The 17084-nt window shown below is 35.8% G+C and overlaps 1 protein-coding gene across 1 annotated transcript; it reads left to right on the top strand.

Annotated features, from left to right (window-relative positions):
• The first annotated feature begins 845 nt into the window (after positions 1-845).
• LOC120073011 (regulatory-associated protein of TOR 1-like) lies at positions 846-16911 on the top strand. Its single transcript, XM_039025562.2, has 23 exons — positions 846-1634; positions 2971-3073; positions 3741-3823; positions 3903-4061; positions 4137-4253; positions 4410-4552; positions 6234-6388; positions 6463-6607; positions 6698-6776; positions 8026-8127; positions 8914-8997; positions 9116-9226; positions 10087-10440; positions 10543-10729; positions 12010-12633; positions 12846-13175; positions 13281-13407; positions 13732-13856; positions 13961-14106; positions 14331-14432; positions 15135-15220; positions 15790-15874; positions 15960-16911. The coding sequence occupies exons 1-23, from the start codon at positions 1335-1337 to the stop codon at positions 16296-16298; spliced, it is 4086 nt and encodes a 1361-aa protein (XP_038881490.1). The 5' UTR covers positions 846-1334; the 3' UTR covers positions 16299-16911.
• Positions 16912-17084: the final 173 nt, after the last annotated feature.

Here is a 17084-nt window from a genome sequence, read left to right as displayed (position 1 = left end):
TTTGAAGAAAAATATAATTTTGATATCTATGCTTTATAATTAGAATTTAGTCATTCCCAAATAAGCTCTACAATAATGACTATTTAAGAAGGTTTATCTAAGGTCTAAATTCTTATATATATATCTTTATCAAATTTTGTTTAACTTTTATCTATTTACAATACATTTTGTTTTGAGGATAATATATAAACCTAAAAAAGTGTTTGGGGCAAGAAGTTGGTTATTATAATTTTAGATTATTATAGTTTAGTTATAATAGTTTGTGTTTTGGTATAGATTATTTTCGTTTGGGTTATAATAGTATGTGTTTTAGGCGTAAACTATTTGGGTGCGTTTAGCGTAAAAACTATTATAAGACTATAATAACCACATTTTGTTATAGTAAATACTGTTTTGTATTTCTCAATTAACTATAGTCAACACTCTTTCAAAACCCCATTTGTTGTAGTTTTTACTATTTTTCTTTCATTATTTTTTATTATTTGCTATAACGTTTACTATTTTCTTACCAAACAAAAATAGTTCACACTTCAATACATACTATTATAACCCAAACTAAAATAATCTACACCCGTAACACAAACTATTATAACTCAACTATAATAATCAACTCTTTGCCCCAAACATCCTTTTAGTAGGAGAAGAAAATAGTAAACACTGTAGCAAATAATAAAAAAACGAATAAGGTAAAATAATAAAAACTGTAGTAAATAGTAAAACGGTAACTAATTGGGATTAGAAAATGATATTGAATGTAACAATTATAGTATAAAGTCATCCTCATAAATAAAAAAACCTAAAAAAAAAAAAAAATAGAAATAGAGATTAAAAGAAAAAACAAAGTCACCAGAAAAAGACTCTCTCTTTTGTTTATGTGTGTTTTTCTCTCTCTCTCTTGGAGTTTGACAAAATCGTAATGCAAAAGAGCTGAGTTTTTATTTCCGTTGGTGCCGCCACTGTTTTATGCGCCTCCTCTTCTTCTCTTCTTCACCTTCTAGGGTTATCAGACTCTTCTTCTCTGGGTTTCCTAGGGTTTTCCGAGCTGGATTCTCTCTCATTCCTCCGTCGAATCTCAACGCGCCGCTGGTTAAGCGGCTTCGTCGATTAGCTACCTTCCAATTCCCATCTTTTCTCTCCCCCCTCTCTCTATCTCTCTACGTTCCTTCACCTTTCAAATCGATCTACAAAACCGTCTTCACAAACCTTTTATGCTTTTCCTTATCCCTTTCCGACGACCTGGTGGAGGAGGAAGGGGTATGGTTCTACGATTAGGGCAAGGTTGATATTGGGCGTTTTCCAGATTGGTTTTTGTGTTTTGAGGGTTTTGGATTTGGATGGCATTGGGGGATTTGATGGCCTCTCGGATTTCTCAATCTTCTTTAGCGGTGGTCTCAAATCACTTGGATGACTGTTCTTCCAACCATGACGACGAGGGGGATTTAATTTTCCTCAGAAGGGATTCTGAGGTTGCTAGTAGTAGTTATGGCAATGCTGCCGTCACTACTGCTACAACCATGGTTTACTTGCCCCAAACTATAGTGTTATGTGAGCTTCGTCATGATGCCTTTGAGGCTTGCCTGCCTGCCGGCCCATCTGATAGCGGATTGGTCTCTAAATGGAGACCTAAAGACCGAGTAAGCCGCTTTTGTTTTTTTGGTCTGTAATGACTGGATATGCGTTCCACAGTTTCTGTTTTCTTCATGGGGATGTCACTAGCTTATCATGTGAAAATTCGTGCTCCATTGTTTATTTTTGCTACCTTTCTTAGATACGATTATTGCAGTCTAAAGAGCTATGTAAATTTCTTATGGAACTCCCTTTATGTCATTTTACCCAATTACGTGTCGGGAAAAGGGGACTTATCTAGGTCTATTTGGAAAATTTGCTGATAATACCAATGGTATTATTTGGAATGACAGAGTCATGGATGTTGGATGGAAAATGTATATGGATATGGATAATATTACTGACCTGAAATGAAGAATGTCGTCACCAATATATCACCAATCCTCATTGAAATATAACATTTTTGTTTTTTTGAAGTGGTTATCTTCTAAGCTGCATTGTTACTCATTGACATTATTTTTTTGTTAGAAAATTTATAAATGTAGTTTTTGTTGCATTTATACTACAAAGACTCCAGAATCATCACGATGCTTGTAAGCACTAGAATGTCAACTGAATCCTATATACTTTATTAGTCCAGCATTGAGTCAGATTTTCTAGGAGAACTGGGGAACAGTCCACCACTGCACACACGCACATATCCACTTGCCCACACGCTTTTCAAACATTTGGACAATGTTAAATTTGAAAGTTCATAATGTAAAAAGCTTGGTCAAATTAATTTGGAAGGTAACACATGACTTGATTGTCAGGCAGGCAGTTTCAATCTTGGTTGGGCTGATTCGACAATTAAGTATAAAAAATGAGATGGATAATCTGTTTTACTTTTTTGGGTTAATCTCTCAAAGAAAAGAAACGTGGACGTATTGGAATATGTATTAAATGTTTATTCGTATGGCATGGAGTACAGATGGATCTTTTTAAATGTAATGCACAAGAAATATGGACTTTATCTGGAATTATGAACCACTCGTATTTGACTGGCTGGAAACCATGTAGTGGAATTAGATTTTATCAGTGCATCTTTTTTCCTTGCATCAGTATCTTTTGATGTATGTAGCAACGTCTTGGCGGTTGCTTTTTTTTTTCTCCATGTCAATGCGGGACTATATAGTTTTATGGCCTAGTTTCTTTCTGGTCTTTCTGTTATAGCAATTTAATTTGAAACATTTATCAACAAGTGTGAGGCCAAAACTCTTATCTCATTAGGAACTTGGAAGTTATTGTTCGAGTCTTTGCAGTATATGTTTAATATTTCCTTTATTTTTCATTTCCTTCTTATTGTTCGAAGTATGCACAATTATGAAATTATCCAGATATTTTAACGGATACCTTTTTATGCAGATGAAGACAGGATGTGTAGCTCTAGTATTATGTTTAAACATTAGTGTTGATCCACCTGATGTAATAAAGATTTCTCCTTGCGCCAGAATGGAGTGCTGGATAGGTACATATTGTACACCATTACTGCTCTTTTTCTTTAACTGTTGCTTCTATTTGAGTTTTCTGTGATTCTCATATCTTACTTCATATTAATAATTACAGTATATGTTTACTTCATATTAATGATTTTTTTGTTTAATAAATCAATTACCATATATCATTCCAATTGTAATGATCCTAAATACTGTCAAAGACAAATGTGGATTGGATCCTATAAATAATTGAGTCCAATCTGGTTATATTTTTTTTCATGCTCCCCAGGATATAATAAAGATGTTCCTAGATTGTTTTTGTTACACATTTGTTCTCTGGAATTTTTATGAGGTTTATCTTGTATACATGAAGTGTTAAACATAAACTTGGTGATGTTTTTGGCTCTATCCTTTTTTTTTCTCTCTCCCTCTTTCTCATTTTTACTATTGGTCGTAGGTGTGACTTTGCACTATCTTTCTGTGGATGCTGTTTTTGTATTATTTCCATATCATTGCATTTTTATTGAATTATCTCAATGCATTTGATTACCTAGAAACTCGAAAGGAAAGGATGCAAATTATTTGTGATAGGAATTCGGATTTACATTTCAGTTCTGGTTCCAGTTAAACATATGCACTTTATCATCTTTGAAGTTATCTTTTAGGTCTGTTAATTTTTATTTTCTAATCTTGTTGCAGATCCGTTTTCTATGGCACCCCAAAAAGCACTTGAAAGTATTGGAAAAACATTGAGTGTACAGTATGAGAGGTGGCAACCCAGGGTGGAGACCATTATGCCCAGCACTTTGTATGATTTGCTGTATTGCTAGTCTATATCCTAACTTGATGATGTGTATGCAGGCTCGCTATAAAGTTCAACTGGATCCCACTGTGGAAGAGGTAAAAAAGCTTTGTAGTACGTGTCGCAAATATGCAAAGACTGAAAGGGTTCTCTTCCATTATAATGGACATGGTGTTCCAAAGCCTACTGCTAGTGGTGAAATTTGGCTTTTCAACAAGGTGTATATATTAATATATTTAATTTTTCTGCTGATTCCTGTTATTGTCTTATTCTCACAGTTTTTCATGGTGCAGAGTTATACCCAGTATATCCCCTTACCTATTAGTGATCTAGATTCGTGGTTGAAAACACCTTCCATTTACGTGTTCGACTGTTCTGCTGCTGGGATGATAGTTAATGCCTTCACTGAGGTACTTACTGTCAACTGTATTTTTAGTTCTATTTATTTTTTATGTACTAATTTATCATCATTACACTATTTTCATTTCTTTTTTTGGATAAGATTCATGATGTTCATACTCTTAATTACATCAATGTCATTCTTTTTTTTTTTTTTTTTTTTGTAGCTTCACGATCCCTCTGGATCAACAAGGGATTGCATTTTGCTTGCAGCATGTGAATCACACGAAACTCTTCCCCAAAGAGCTGAATTTCCGGCAGACGTTTTTACCTCTTGCCTTACAACACCAATCAAGATGGCCTTGAGATGGTGAACTTATTCCCATTCATTTATCTTGACCAATGCACCTTTATATACTGAAGCCTCTTTGAATTTTAGATGTTGACTGGTTTCATCACTTTGTCTATGAACACAGAAAAACTTCTTTATGACTTATATTGTTGAAGTCTTGAAGATTAGGTCTAAATTCATAAATTTGAGAACTTTTAGGTTACCTATTTGACTGCATGACATATGTAGATTAGGTAGGCTTTTCTCGAATTTGATATAACTGCATGCATTAATCTACGATGGCAAATAGCTAGAGATACAATATGCATATGAAAGGAATTTGAATTGTTTGTTGTCAAATTAATGTATAAAAGTTGAAGGGTCTTAAAGAATTAGATGGTTATTCATTTATGTTTCTACATCGGGTTATGTTCATACACCTGAGTTCTATGAAAATTCGTTTGGGGTTGATGTTGTTGTTCGTTCTGGGAGCTCTCACTCTTTTTTGCTTGGGTTTTGTCGTCATTTTCCGATAGGGAAATGATGGATATCATGACTCTCTTATATTGAGGTTGAGTTTAGACCGTGGAGAAGGGCTTGTCTTTGGAGCCCTGGCTTTTACTAAGGGTTTTTCTTGTTGCTCTTCTTTTCGTCACTTATCAAACCTTTCTCCATCAAGCAAGTATATTTTTTCTTCTTTATAGAAGGTAAAAATCCAAAAGAAGGTTAAGTTCTTTATTTGGCAGGCTATCCGTGGAAGAGTCAGTACTCTTGATAGGTTTTTGAGAAAGTTTCCCTCCTTGATAGGCCGTTTTGTTGTATCTTTCGTTAGAAGTTGAGGAAACTCTGGATCACATCTTGTGAGTTTGCTTAGTTGGTCTGGATTTTTTTTTGGTGTGTTTGAGCTTGCTAGACACAGATTTTGGGAGATGATTGATGGGTTCCTCCGTCACCCTCCCATTTGTGATAAATAGATGTTTCTTTGACCAGCTGGGATTTGTTCTTTATTGTGGGGTCTTTGTGGGGAAAATGATAGAACCTTAAGAGATTTGGAGACATCATGATGTTTGGTGCTTGTTGGGTTCTATGTTTCTCTCTGGACATTGGTGATAAAAAAGACGTTAACTCTCATTGTATATGATCGAAGTCCCTTGGCTTAGTGGGACTTGGCTTTTTTGTGGGCTTGTTTTCTAGGATGACGTTGTATTATATCATTTCAAAATTGGTTCTTTATTAAAACAATTATGTTCATTTTTTTTTTTTCCCTTTTCTTTTCTCATATGGTAGAACTTTAATAAAAAATGAATTCGATCTATACTGTGGATCACTATGTGAATATTGAAAATGTCATCTTGTACATGTTTAAGAATAATTCAATTTAGGATTGAGTTCTGTAATTTCTTCTCATCAATGATTGTTTCTCATAAAAAAGAATTCAATTTCGGCTTAAAAATTGTTTGAATATCTAGTACTTCAGAATTTGCTATGTTTATAAAGCCTTTTATGCTCTGCCGTATTCTGAAAATAATTTTAATTTTGGAAATTTACATGTCTTGGGTCTGTGCACATGAAATCTATCTGATCTGATACATGATGCCTTACTCTACATGGAAAATAGTCATTTTCTATTCTTAATCAAATTTCTATAAAGGTTTGTTACGAAGTACTGGACTTTAATTGCTTTCTAGATATTCTCTTATCATGGGATCTTGTCCCTCAGGTTTTGCAAACGTTCATTGCTCCGTGAGTCCCTTGATGATTCACTGATAGATAAAATACCTGGTCGGCAAACTGATCGGAAGACACTTCTTGGGGAATTGAATTGGATTTTCACAGCTGTCACTGATACAATTGCCTGGAATGTCCTTCCACACGGTAGCTATCAGATTTACTCAACAAATGCTGTCCTTTTTCTTTCTCGTCATAGCTAATATGTTATTTTGGCGCAGATCTATTTCAAAGGTTGTTCAGACAGGATTTGTTAGTTGCCAGTCTGTTCAGAAATTTTTTGCTTGCTGAGCGGATTATGCGGTCTGCAAATTGTTCACCAATTTCACATCCAATGTTACCTCCAACCCATCAGCATCACATGTGGTAGAGTTTGAGAAACCTTCATAGTTAGGTCTGTTAATTTTCAATCGGTTCATTGACTTGACCCCTTTGTGGTTGTTCTGCTTCTTTCAGGGATGCATGGGACATGGCTGCCGAGATTTGTCTTTCTCAACTTCCAGCGTTGGTTGAAGACCCCAACTTGGAGTTTCAGGTCAGTTTTTCTTTACAGGTGTTTTCATTATATGAACGGTTAGACCTTTGAATGTAAAATTTTTTTTATCAAACAAGAAACCTGCTTTTACTTACCAGTAAAAGTTATAAAGGAAGATCCATTATATTGTACATTACATACAAGGTCAGGCTCTCCAATTGAACTCACAAAAATCTATTCCAATGTTAGTTAATTATAAAGGGAGGGCCCGTACATGCTAAATTATATATCTATATTATTACCTAACACAAATTCAAAAGGAGACATGACAATTTGCTAATTCAAACACTTCTCTCCGATGTTCTGCCTTTTTGTGGAATAATTTATTAATAAATGTTCCAAAGTATCAATTTAGCGGCAAGTAACCTTAAAAGGGTGGCCATATAGCAACTGAAGTAAAAAATTTCCATCCAAAATGAAACCCATAACAGTTGAAAAATTTTCCATGGTGAGCTTCAAGTTTTCTTCCTAAAGGAAAAGGAAGAATAGATAGCATCCTAGCCCATCCCTAAATAATGAGAGCAACGAGAAGGATTCAAGGTCAACTTGGGGTATCCATTTTGTAACTTTTCTGTTGTATTTATAGATCACAAAGATAAGCTATCTGAATGGAATGGAAAGTTTAATATTTTCCTGGGCACTTTTGGCTCCAAATTTATTTTGTCAGTTCTTATGCTAAGTTCTCCCTATATTTGTTTGGTTATGAGTCAAGGCTTGAACCAAAGAATCACATGATGGATGCAAGTTCCATAATATCCTCATTTCTCTCAGCCTTTCTTAGTCTGATATGTTTATTTTCTGTCGGCCTTAATGAATTAACTCTTGGAGCCCATCAATTTAAAAGCTACATCCTTGTTGACCAAACCTCCCCTCCACTACCTTTTAACCAAACTTTAGGAAATCCAATAAACTAAGGTAAGTAAGTTTTTTCAAATGGGGTAAGGAAATGGATCCAAATTCCAAAATAGGTTCAGTGTTTTCAACACCCAAGGGATATTATTTGAAATTATTTTTCCCACTACCTTTTAACCAAACTTTAGGAAATCCAATAAACTAAGGTAAGTAAGTTTTTTCAAATGGGGTAAGGAAATGGATCCAAATTCCAAAATAGGTTCAGTGTTTTCAACACCCAAGGGATATTATTTGAAATTATTTTTCACGTGTTTTGGATCTCTTACATTCATTTAAAAAATTTATGAAAGTTATCCTTGCTATCTTTAATTAATTTTTTTTTTTTGGAATGTTCCAGCCAAGTCCATTTTTCACCGAGCAGCTGACAGCTTTTGAGGTATGGCTTGATCATGGATCCGAAAATAAGAAACCTCCAGAACAGCTACCCATTGTCCTTCAGGTACCAAAAGCCACCATATCTCTCTCTCTCTCTCTCTCGTACTTTCTGGATAACGGCTGTTGAACTTTGCTATATTTTTGCATTGTTTGGATGTCTTTTCTTAGTTCTTTGAGCTGCCATTACTTCTGAATGTTAGAATTTTGTCTAGAGAGCTGCTGTAAAATATCTGGCTTTTTATTTCTCATCACTGTAACATCTAATCCTGCTCGACCCCATAGTTGGAACTGGTTTGATGAACAGTGATACAACCTATCAATGTGAATGGATACCTTTTGGAGCTTATATTTGAGCAGTGCCTTGAAGTTTCCCTCTCTTGCCCTGTTTGATCTTGTTAGCACCTGCGTGAAAAATGTTGTTTCACCATACTTTTCCATGCTTTATTTCGATTCTCTCTGCTGATTTTGGCATCAAAGAGATATTGCCAAAGTTTCTTTGAATTACTGATCCTCTATTTCTGCTGGAAGGAATAATGCTTAAGTCTGAAGATTCCTTGTTCATTCGTTCATCCATATCTAAATCTGTGATGTTCATTCTCATTTTAGCTTTTTCTGGGATGCTAATGTTTCCATCAACATTATGTGGGGAGATGTTTGGAGAGCCAAATCAGTGTTTTTCCCCTGTCCATTTTCTTTTTTCATTTTGCCCTTGCTTTCCTTAGTCTCAATGTATGCTATAGCTATTGATTTCATCCTTCTCCATAGAGTAACCTCGTTTTCCATAGAGTGAACATTTTTCTTTCTTTTTAATTTTTTGTGTATAATTACAGCAGAGTGACCTTTGTCATAGGTTTTACTCAGCCAAGGACATCGATTCAGGGCGCTGGTTCTTCTTGGTAGATTCCTTGATATGGGACCTTGGGCTGTTGATCTGGTAGCCTTACTTGAGACTTAGCCAATCATTACTATGTCATTTGTTCCTTCTCCTTTTTCATATTTTTCCTCTCAGGGCAATTGCTGTTGGTTGCTAATAGAATATATTTATTTGTTAGGCCTTGTCTGTTGGAATATTTCCATATGTTCTAAAGCTTCTGCAGACAACAACACCAGAGCTACGACAAATTCTGGTGTTTATATGGACAAAGATTCTGGCCCTAGATAAGGTATATAATATAGTTAGGTTATTCTTTTGCAACTGTGGCTTTTACCTTACAAGTTTGTTTTATTGGTTTGTCTTGAAGCTCCTTGGTCAAGGAATTTTATATTTATTTTCTTCTTTTGGTGCCACACTGCAAGCGTATTTGCAATTGTTATTTTGTTTTTGGAGCGTACACTAATCTTGTTTTCCCTCTGTGATTTTGTATGTTGTCTTTCCTTTAAATGTCATGATGAGAGTTTTGTTTCCTGTAAATGGTCTCTTTACTTTCTTTCCAATTTTATTGATTCTGTAATATCAATGCCAAATATATCTTGGTTTATGTTGAAAGTCGAACACTTGCCAAAGTTTCCATTTTGCCCATCACAATCATATTTATAGACAAAACTACTAAACAGTTCACAATTTAAACTAAAGGATTAATGGTAGGAGTTCCAAAACATTTATGTCCAAAGTCATTTACATAATAGTCATTGTGGTTTCAAAAATCACAGATCAACCGAGGCACTTTTGAAACAATATAATGTATGGCTCATTTGAAAATCAAATATTTTTAGAGGGCATATATGATGATTATAATATAAGGTAATTGTCGTTCAGATTGTTGATTTTTAGTTTCTTAATACTCTTAGCCTTGATCTTTCTCTGAAGAATGTGAAAGTATTATTTTTCTGACATCCCTGTTTCTTATTGAGAAGTTGGTCTATTGGGAACTTTTAGATGTTATTTCATTCAGAAAGTTCTTTCATGCTGTTTTCTCCCCTTGACTCTCTCTCTCTAGATGCACTCCATTTTTCTTCACCATTCTTGTGGGCGGCAAACATTTTACTTATGTGTGATAACTATGATTCTTCTGGAATGTGGCAGTCTTGCCAGGTTGATTTAGTAAAGGATGGTGGGCATACATACTTCATTCGCTTTCTTGATAGCTTGGAAGCTTACCCAGAACAGCGTGCAATGGCTGCATTTGTTTTAGCGGTAATTGTTGATGGACACAGACGAGGCCAAGAAGCATGCATCGAAGCTAATTTGATCCACGTCTGTTTGAAGCATCTTCAGAGTTCAACACCAAATGATGGGCAAACGGAGCCGCTATTTCTTCAATGGCTTTGTCTTTGTCTTGGAAAACTTTGGGAAGACTACATAGATGCTCAAATCATAGGATTGCAGGCTGATGCCCCTGCTGTCTTTAGTTCTTTATTGGCCGAGCCCCAACCAGAGGTTCATAATTTACTATCTTCATTCTATACTTAAGCTTGGATGTATGAGTGTGTGTACACTTAGGCCTCCAGTGTATATCTCAAATGTAGATTTCCGTTTCAGGTTAGGGCATCAGCAATTTTTGCACTGGGTACCCTACTTGATGTAGGGAGTGACTCGTCTAGAGATGGTGTTGTCGATGACGATTGTGATGACGACGAAAAGACTAGGGCTGAAACCAGTATTGTTGGAAGTCTCTTAAGTGTTGTTTCAGATGGAAGTCCACTTGTTAGGGCTGAGGTTGCTGTTGGTATGATTTTATTCCCCTTATTTTCTGCTTATACTTGCCGCCTTCATGTGGTTAATTATAACTTTATTACTAGTCTTTTGGGCAATTTTCTTCCCCCGTTTTGTAAATGTATCTTGAATGAATTTTGTTTATTATTTAGAATAAAGAAAAGTGGGTTGAACTCAATGTAAGAATCTGCCACTGCCCATTGTAGTTTTTGTACCTTTTGAAGTTTGCACTTGTTGAGTGATTGGTGTTTTGTTTTTTTTTTTTTTTTTTTTTTTTTGGTGTGTCAGATGATAGTTGAGTTAATATGTGATAGCATAGATTTGGTTAAAAATCACTTTTAGTATCTAAACTTTCATAGAAGTAACGATTTGGTCCCTAAACTTTGGTTTGTAACAATTTAGTCTCTGTACTTTAAGTTTTGTAACAATTTAGTCCCTATACTTTAAGTTTTGTAACAATCTAGTCCTTGAACTTTACTATGTAATAATCTAGTCCCCGGACTTTAATATTTGTAACAATTTAGTTCCTATTGTAGATCTTAATGATAAGATTTAATGAGATTTCATGCATAAATAAACCATTAAACTAATTAAAGACTCAATATTTTTTGCAAAATATAAAGTCTACATCATAAAATATTAAAAGTTGACATCTAATTTTGATGAAATGGAGGGACTAAATTGATACAATTTTGAAAGTACAAGGACTAACTTGATACTTATTAAAGTTCAGGGACCAAATCGTTACAAAATTGAAAGTACAAGGATTAAATCGTTACAAACCACAGTTTAGGGACTAAATTGTTACTCTCAAGAAAGTTCAGGACCAAAAGTGATTTTTAACTTAAGATTTTATTTTATTTTATTTTTTTAAATTTCTTAGTTTTTGTTTTTGTTTTTGGATAAGAAACCATTTCATTGATAAATGAGATATCCAAAGTACAACAAAAACCCAGGAACAAGATGAAACGACTGAGCAACCCCATATGAAGATAGTATTGATTTTAATACAACCCGACTTTGATGTTTTCATCTTTCCAGTACGTATTCAGTGGGATTATTGTATGCTGTGTAACCTATGGGTTTCTGGTCTGAACTTTCATTGGGGATGTACTGTATTAGAGTACATACACTGCCGCCTGCAAATTTGCAGTCAAGGCTGTCTCATTAGTTTTATTCCTTCACTGATATGTTTTCTTTTTCTCCTGATAGCCACTAGTTTTTCGGTTGGGTGTGCTGGACATGTGTCTGTACTGATCGATGCTGATTTTTAATATGTTTTATGTTTTACAGCCCTTGCTCGCTTTGCCTTTGGCCACAACAAGCACCTTAAGTCCATTGCTGCAGCATATTGGAAGCCCCATTGTAATTCTTTACTAAGTTCTCTACCCTCTTTGGCTCATATAAGAAGTTCGGGCACTGCTTATACCAATTCAAATCAGCACATGCCTCATGGAAGCATTGTTTCCTCTCAAATTGGTCCTTTGTTGAGATTTGGAAATGAAAACTCAACTTTAGTTAGAGATGGAAGGGTTTCCACCAGTAGTCCTCTTGCTAACACGGGAATAATGCATGGATCTCCACTTTCAGATGATTCATCTCAGCATTCAGATTCAGGAGTTTTACATGAAGATACAGTGAGCAATGGAGCCGTAAATCACTCGAGGCCCAAACCTTTAAATAATGCGTTATATTCACAATGTGTTTTGACTATGTGTACTTTAGCCAATGACCCATCTCCTCGCATTGCAAGCCTTGGTAGGCGGGTGTTATCTATTATTGGCATTGAACAAGTTGTAACAAAACCTGTAAAGCCCAGTAGTAGTGGTATCAAACCTACTGATGGGACAGCAGCATCTCAGCCTCCTACTTTTGCAGGACTAGCTCGTTCATCTTCATGGTTTGATATGAATGGAGGTATGGTTGTATTTTGGCTGCACATTATTTACCATTGCCATGCAATTTTCAGAAACTTACGGTCATCAGTGCTTTGATTACTTTGAATGTTCGTTATTTCTTGTGTGTTAGTGCTTTCCCTCTGGTGAAAAAATAAATTTAGTGCACGGTGCTTATAATCGTAACTTTGTCTCCATTTTCTTCCTGATTATGAAAATTTGTTTCTATGTTAGGTCATTTGCCTTTAACTTTCCGAACTCCTCCGGTCAGCCCTCCCAGACCAAGTTACTTGACTGGAATGCGAAGAGTTTGCTCGTTAGAGTTTCGGCCTCAGTTAATGAATTCTCCCGACTCTGGGTTAGCTGATCCATTATGGGGCTCAGCTGGAACCTCAGGAACATCTGAGCGCAGTTTTCTTCCACAATCAACCATCTATAACTGGAGCTGTGGGCATTTCTCAAAGCCCCTCCTCACTGCTGCTGATGATGGGGAAGAAATATTTACTAGAAGAGAGGAGAGGGAGAAATTTGCTCTGGAACGAATAGCCAAATGCCAACATTCTCGTAAGCCTCTTTTTCAATTTCATTTTTATTCATGATATTCAGGCTTCTCATCATTGAATTTGATAGAGGATCTACCTGTCGTCTTCTCTTCCTTTTTTTCATCAGCTGTTAGTAAGCTGAACAACAATCCAATTGCTAGCTGGGACACAAAGTTTGAAATGGGTACAAAAACATTATTGCTGCAACCATTCTCTCCTATCGTCGTTGCTGCTGATGAGAATGAACGAATTAGGTACGAGTGCTTTCTTTTATTTATTTGTTGCTGTAAGTTTCTATTAGATTGTGTTGTGAATCAATGTAGGATTAGATGATAGTAGGTAGTTACATCTGGGAACTTTCCAGGTCTCGTGTGGTAAAACATGTAGTGCCTACATTTAGCATGTCTTTTGTTACTATAAGTATTTTTTGGAGACTACTGCTTATATTAGGAGTCAGTTTTAGGTCACACCACTGTGCACATATTGAAACGAGTATGGTTCATTTGTTGTTCAAAGCTTTTCCCTAACCATTTTTGACTGGTTCTTATCCTCTGAATCTTTTTGGCTTGTGTCTCCAGGGTCTGGAATTATGAAGAACCGGCCCTTCTCAACAGTTTTGATAACCATGATTTTCCTGACAAAGGAATTTCGAAACTGTGTCTTGTGAATGAGCTTGATGACAGCTTGCTTTTGGCTGCTTCATGTAACTTGCTGCATTTTTTTTTTTATTAATTTTCATGGTGGTCATGTTTATAACACTCTAGCTTCATTAGTGTGCCCTACTTCAATTTTTCCCATATCTTTTAGGTGATGGAAATATTCGTATTTGGAAAAATTACACTCTAAAAGGCAAGCAGAAGCTTGTAACTGCATTCTCGGCAATCCAGGGGCACAAACCTGGTGCTCGTAGTATAAATGCTGTTGTGGACTGGCAACAGCAGTCAGGATATCTGGTAGGTATTTAGTTTATGTTCTATCTTCCCCTTCTCCTCAAAAACACAGAGAAGAGAGAAGAAAAGGAAAGAAAATATTTGTAGTTTCTTGCTGGTATATTTATGTTCTACCTCCCCCTTCTCCTAAAAAACACAGAGAAGAGAGAAGAAAAGGAAAGAAAATATTTATAGTTTCTTTGTGGTATATTAACGTAGGTCTGTGTCTTTTGTTACGTGATTTGCAGTATGCTTCTGGTGAGATATCGTCTATTATGCTTTGGGACCTAGATAAGGAGCAGCTTGTTAAATCTATTCCTTCATCTTCAGATTGCAGCATTTCAGCATTGGTGAGTCTTCACAGTAATTTAGGAACTAGCAGGTTACTCTTATTTTGGGTCAGCTGGAACCGCTTAAAAATATGGCTTATCGTCCTTTTCTTTATGCATTGCTTTGTGAATAATTGGGCTGAGTGCAGCTGAAATGGTTAAGCCAAATATTTATTGACCAAGACACCTGGAGTTTGAATCCCATTTCCACATGTTTTTCGAAAAGAATTGGGAACTCTTTTGAGAGTTGTCAGTCTTTTGGCCACAGTAATATAAACTGAGGTTATCTTGTCTTGATTGTCTGTGTTCATCCTTGTATCATAAACATGTTATCAGAGGGAAGTTGAGCTGCCCATCCTAAAAATAATTGTGGCAACTATTGAGATATTGTTGCCTTTACTAGCCTCGGTTAATGTGAAATATTAATTAAAAATAATTTCTGTTTTTTCTTGGTGTTGATTTCTTCCTCTTTGCCTTTATACTTTCTAAGCTTGTTATATTTTGCTTTAGGTTTTGAGGATTTTTAGTTCTAGTTTTGTATACTGTGTCTTATGAACTATTAAGTCTATAACCGTTGGTATTTTTCGATAGAATCAACAACTTTCATTGAGAAAAATGAAAGATACTTAGTCATATGACTTAAGTCTATAACAGTTGGTATAAATTTAGAATGAGACGTTCTATGTACATTTTTAAAGAACTCTTATGTTCATGCCTTTGCAGTCTGCTTCTCAAGTTCATGGGGGTCTACTTGCAGCTGGTTTCTTAGATGGTTCTGTTAAGCTTTATGATGCTCGCGCTCCTGAAATGTAAGCACATCTGTATTTCTTGATGCTTTTGTTTGAATAAACCCCTTGGTTAAGCTTCTCATGACCTGCTTGCAGACTACTTATTTCCCCAGCGATACATGAAATGTTAATTAGTGTTGCGTTTTATAGAGGTCAAATAAAAAACTCAGAGGACTTGTGATTTTCTTCCGTTCACTGGGAAGCAAGAATAAAAAGTATAAGAAAGCTTATGAAATAAATAGATGTGTAAAACAAATTGAATGGTTCGTTGTTCAATCTGTCTGTTTATCTTTATGTTGAACTGAATATGCTTTGAAGTCGTCACAATAAGACCTGTGCATGTGAAATTTTTACATAGAACCGAGCATCGTGAATTATTTTAAGACCAAGGGAGCACCCTTTCTCTAAGCTTCCTTCATTTCCTCTGGTATCTCTTTTATTGTTTCATCCAGAAGTTTGTCTTTCAGAAACCCAAGAAATATATTTAGCATGTTTCTGAAATTGTTATTTCCTTGTTTTATATTTCATGCATATTTGCCTTCGTTCATGCCTTCTACAACCCTTCACAACCCCTTTCTCTGAATTTGTAGGCTTGTCTGCACAATGCGCCCACATGTGCAAAAAGTAGAAAAGGTTGTCGGAATTGGCTTTCAGCCCGGACTTGATTCGTCGAAGGTGATAAAATTTCTTGGCTGTTGCCACTATATCAGTATCCTATTGAAATGTACTTGTTAATGCTTCTTATTGCATGCTTCTCCAGATTGTCAGTGCCTCCCAGGCTGGTGATATTCAGTTTCTAGATATCAGAAATCACAGGGATAGATATCTAACTATCGATGCTCATAGAGGATCACTTACAGCATTAGCCGTTCATAGACATGCTCCTATCTTAGCTAGTGGTTCAGCTAAACAGTTAATTAAGGTCTTCAGCCTAGATGGCGATCAACTGGGCACGATTAGATACCATCCTACCTTCATGCCCCAAAAGATTGGTTCTGTAAGCTGCCTCACCTTTCACCCATACGAGGTGCTGCTCGCTGCTGGAGCTGCAGATGCTTGTGTATCTATTTATGCAGATGACAACTCTCAAGGAAGATGAGATTGATTTCCTGAGTTCCAGGTTGGACATCGAAAATGGCATGTGCGCATTGATATTATTATGGATTGTCCGTGCGGTGCACATATTGATTGGTTATCGCTCGAGTGCGATTTGACGAAAGATTGAGCTGCCCCATTCTTTGCTTGTAGCGCGTGGAAACCTCCCTCCATCATCAACAGTGTAAGCTATAAATTTATTGGCCTCTGGTGTACAGGTTCACAGCTGATCAGGAAGAAAAATCCGTCGATATTTATTGGGGCTTTGGCAAATAAAAATCTGTTGTATAGTTTAGGTGGGTGTAAATATTTCCATTGTTCATCCTCTTCTCTGGTGTGTTCATCTTTCTTTATCTCATCGTTCAATTTCTAAAAGGCTGTCAACTTTTTTTTTACCCTTTTTTCTTTTTAATCCTTTTCGTCATCTTAGCCATTGTATATGGGTTTAGTTATCTCCTGAAATTCTGGAGATTCGATGAGCCCGTATCCATTCAGTGTTGAATTTTATTGTTCACTTTGCCCCTACATTAACCATTATGTAACTTGTAATTATGTCGCATAGTTTGACCTGATTTTCTTGTTGATTTTGTGAATATATAATGCTTGATTTTATGTCATTTTCCCTTTGTGTTTCTATATGAACGACATACCTACCCCATAACAACATTTTTTAGTGCTCGTGTTTTAAACAAAGAAAAAAGAGTAGGGAAAAAAGTGACTCAAAACGCTCCAAGACAATTTGAGGAAGAGCATCCATTTCGTTACGGATTAACTAAGAATATTTCTGATT

Source organism: Benincasa hispida, chromosome 3, assembly GCF_027475165.1.
Source record: "Benincasa hispida cultivar pf3 chromosome 3, pf3_genome.v1.1, whole genome shotgun sequence".
NCBI classification, from domain to species: domain Eukaryota; kingdom Viridiplantae; phylum Streptophyta; class Magnoliopsida; order Cucurbitales; family Cucurbitaceae; genus Benincasa; species Benincasa hispida.
The sequence above is the reverse complement of the archived record's forward strand: the minus strand, read 5'-3'. Positions and strand labels throughout refer to the sequence as shown.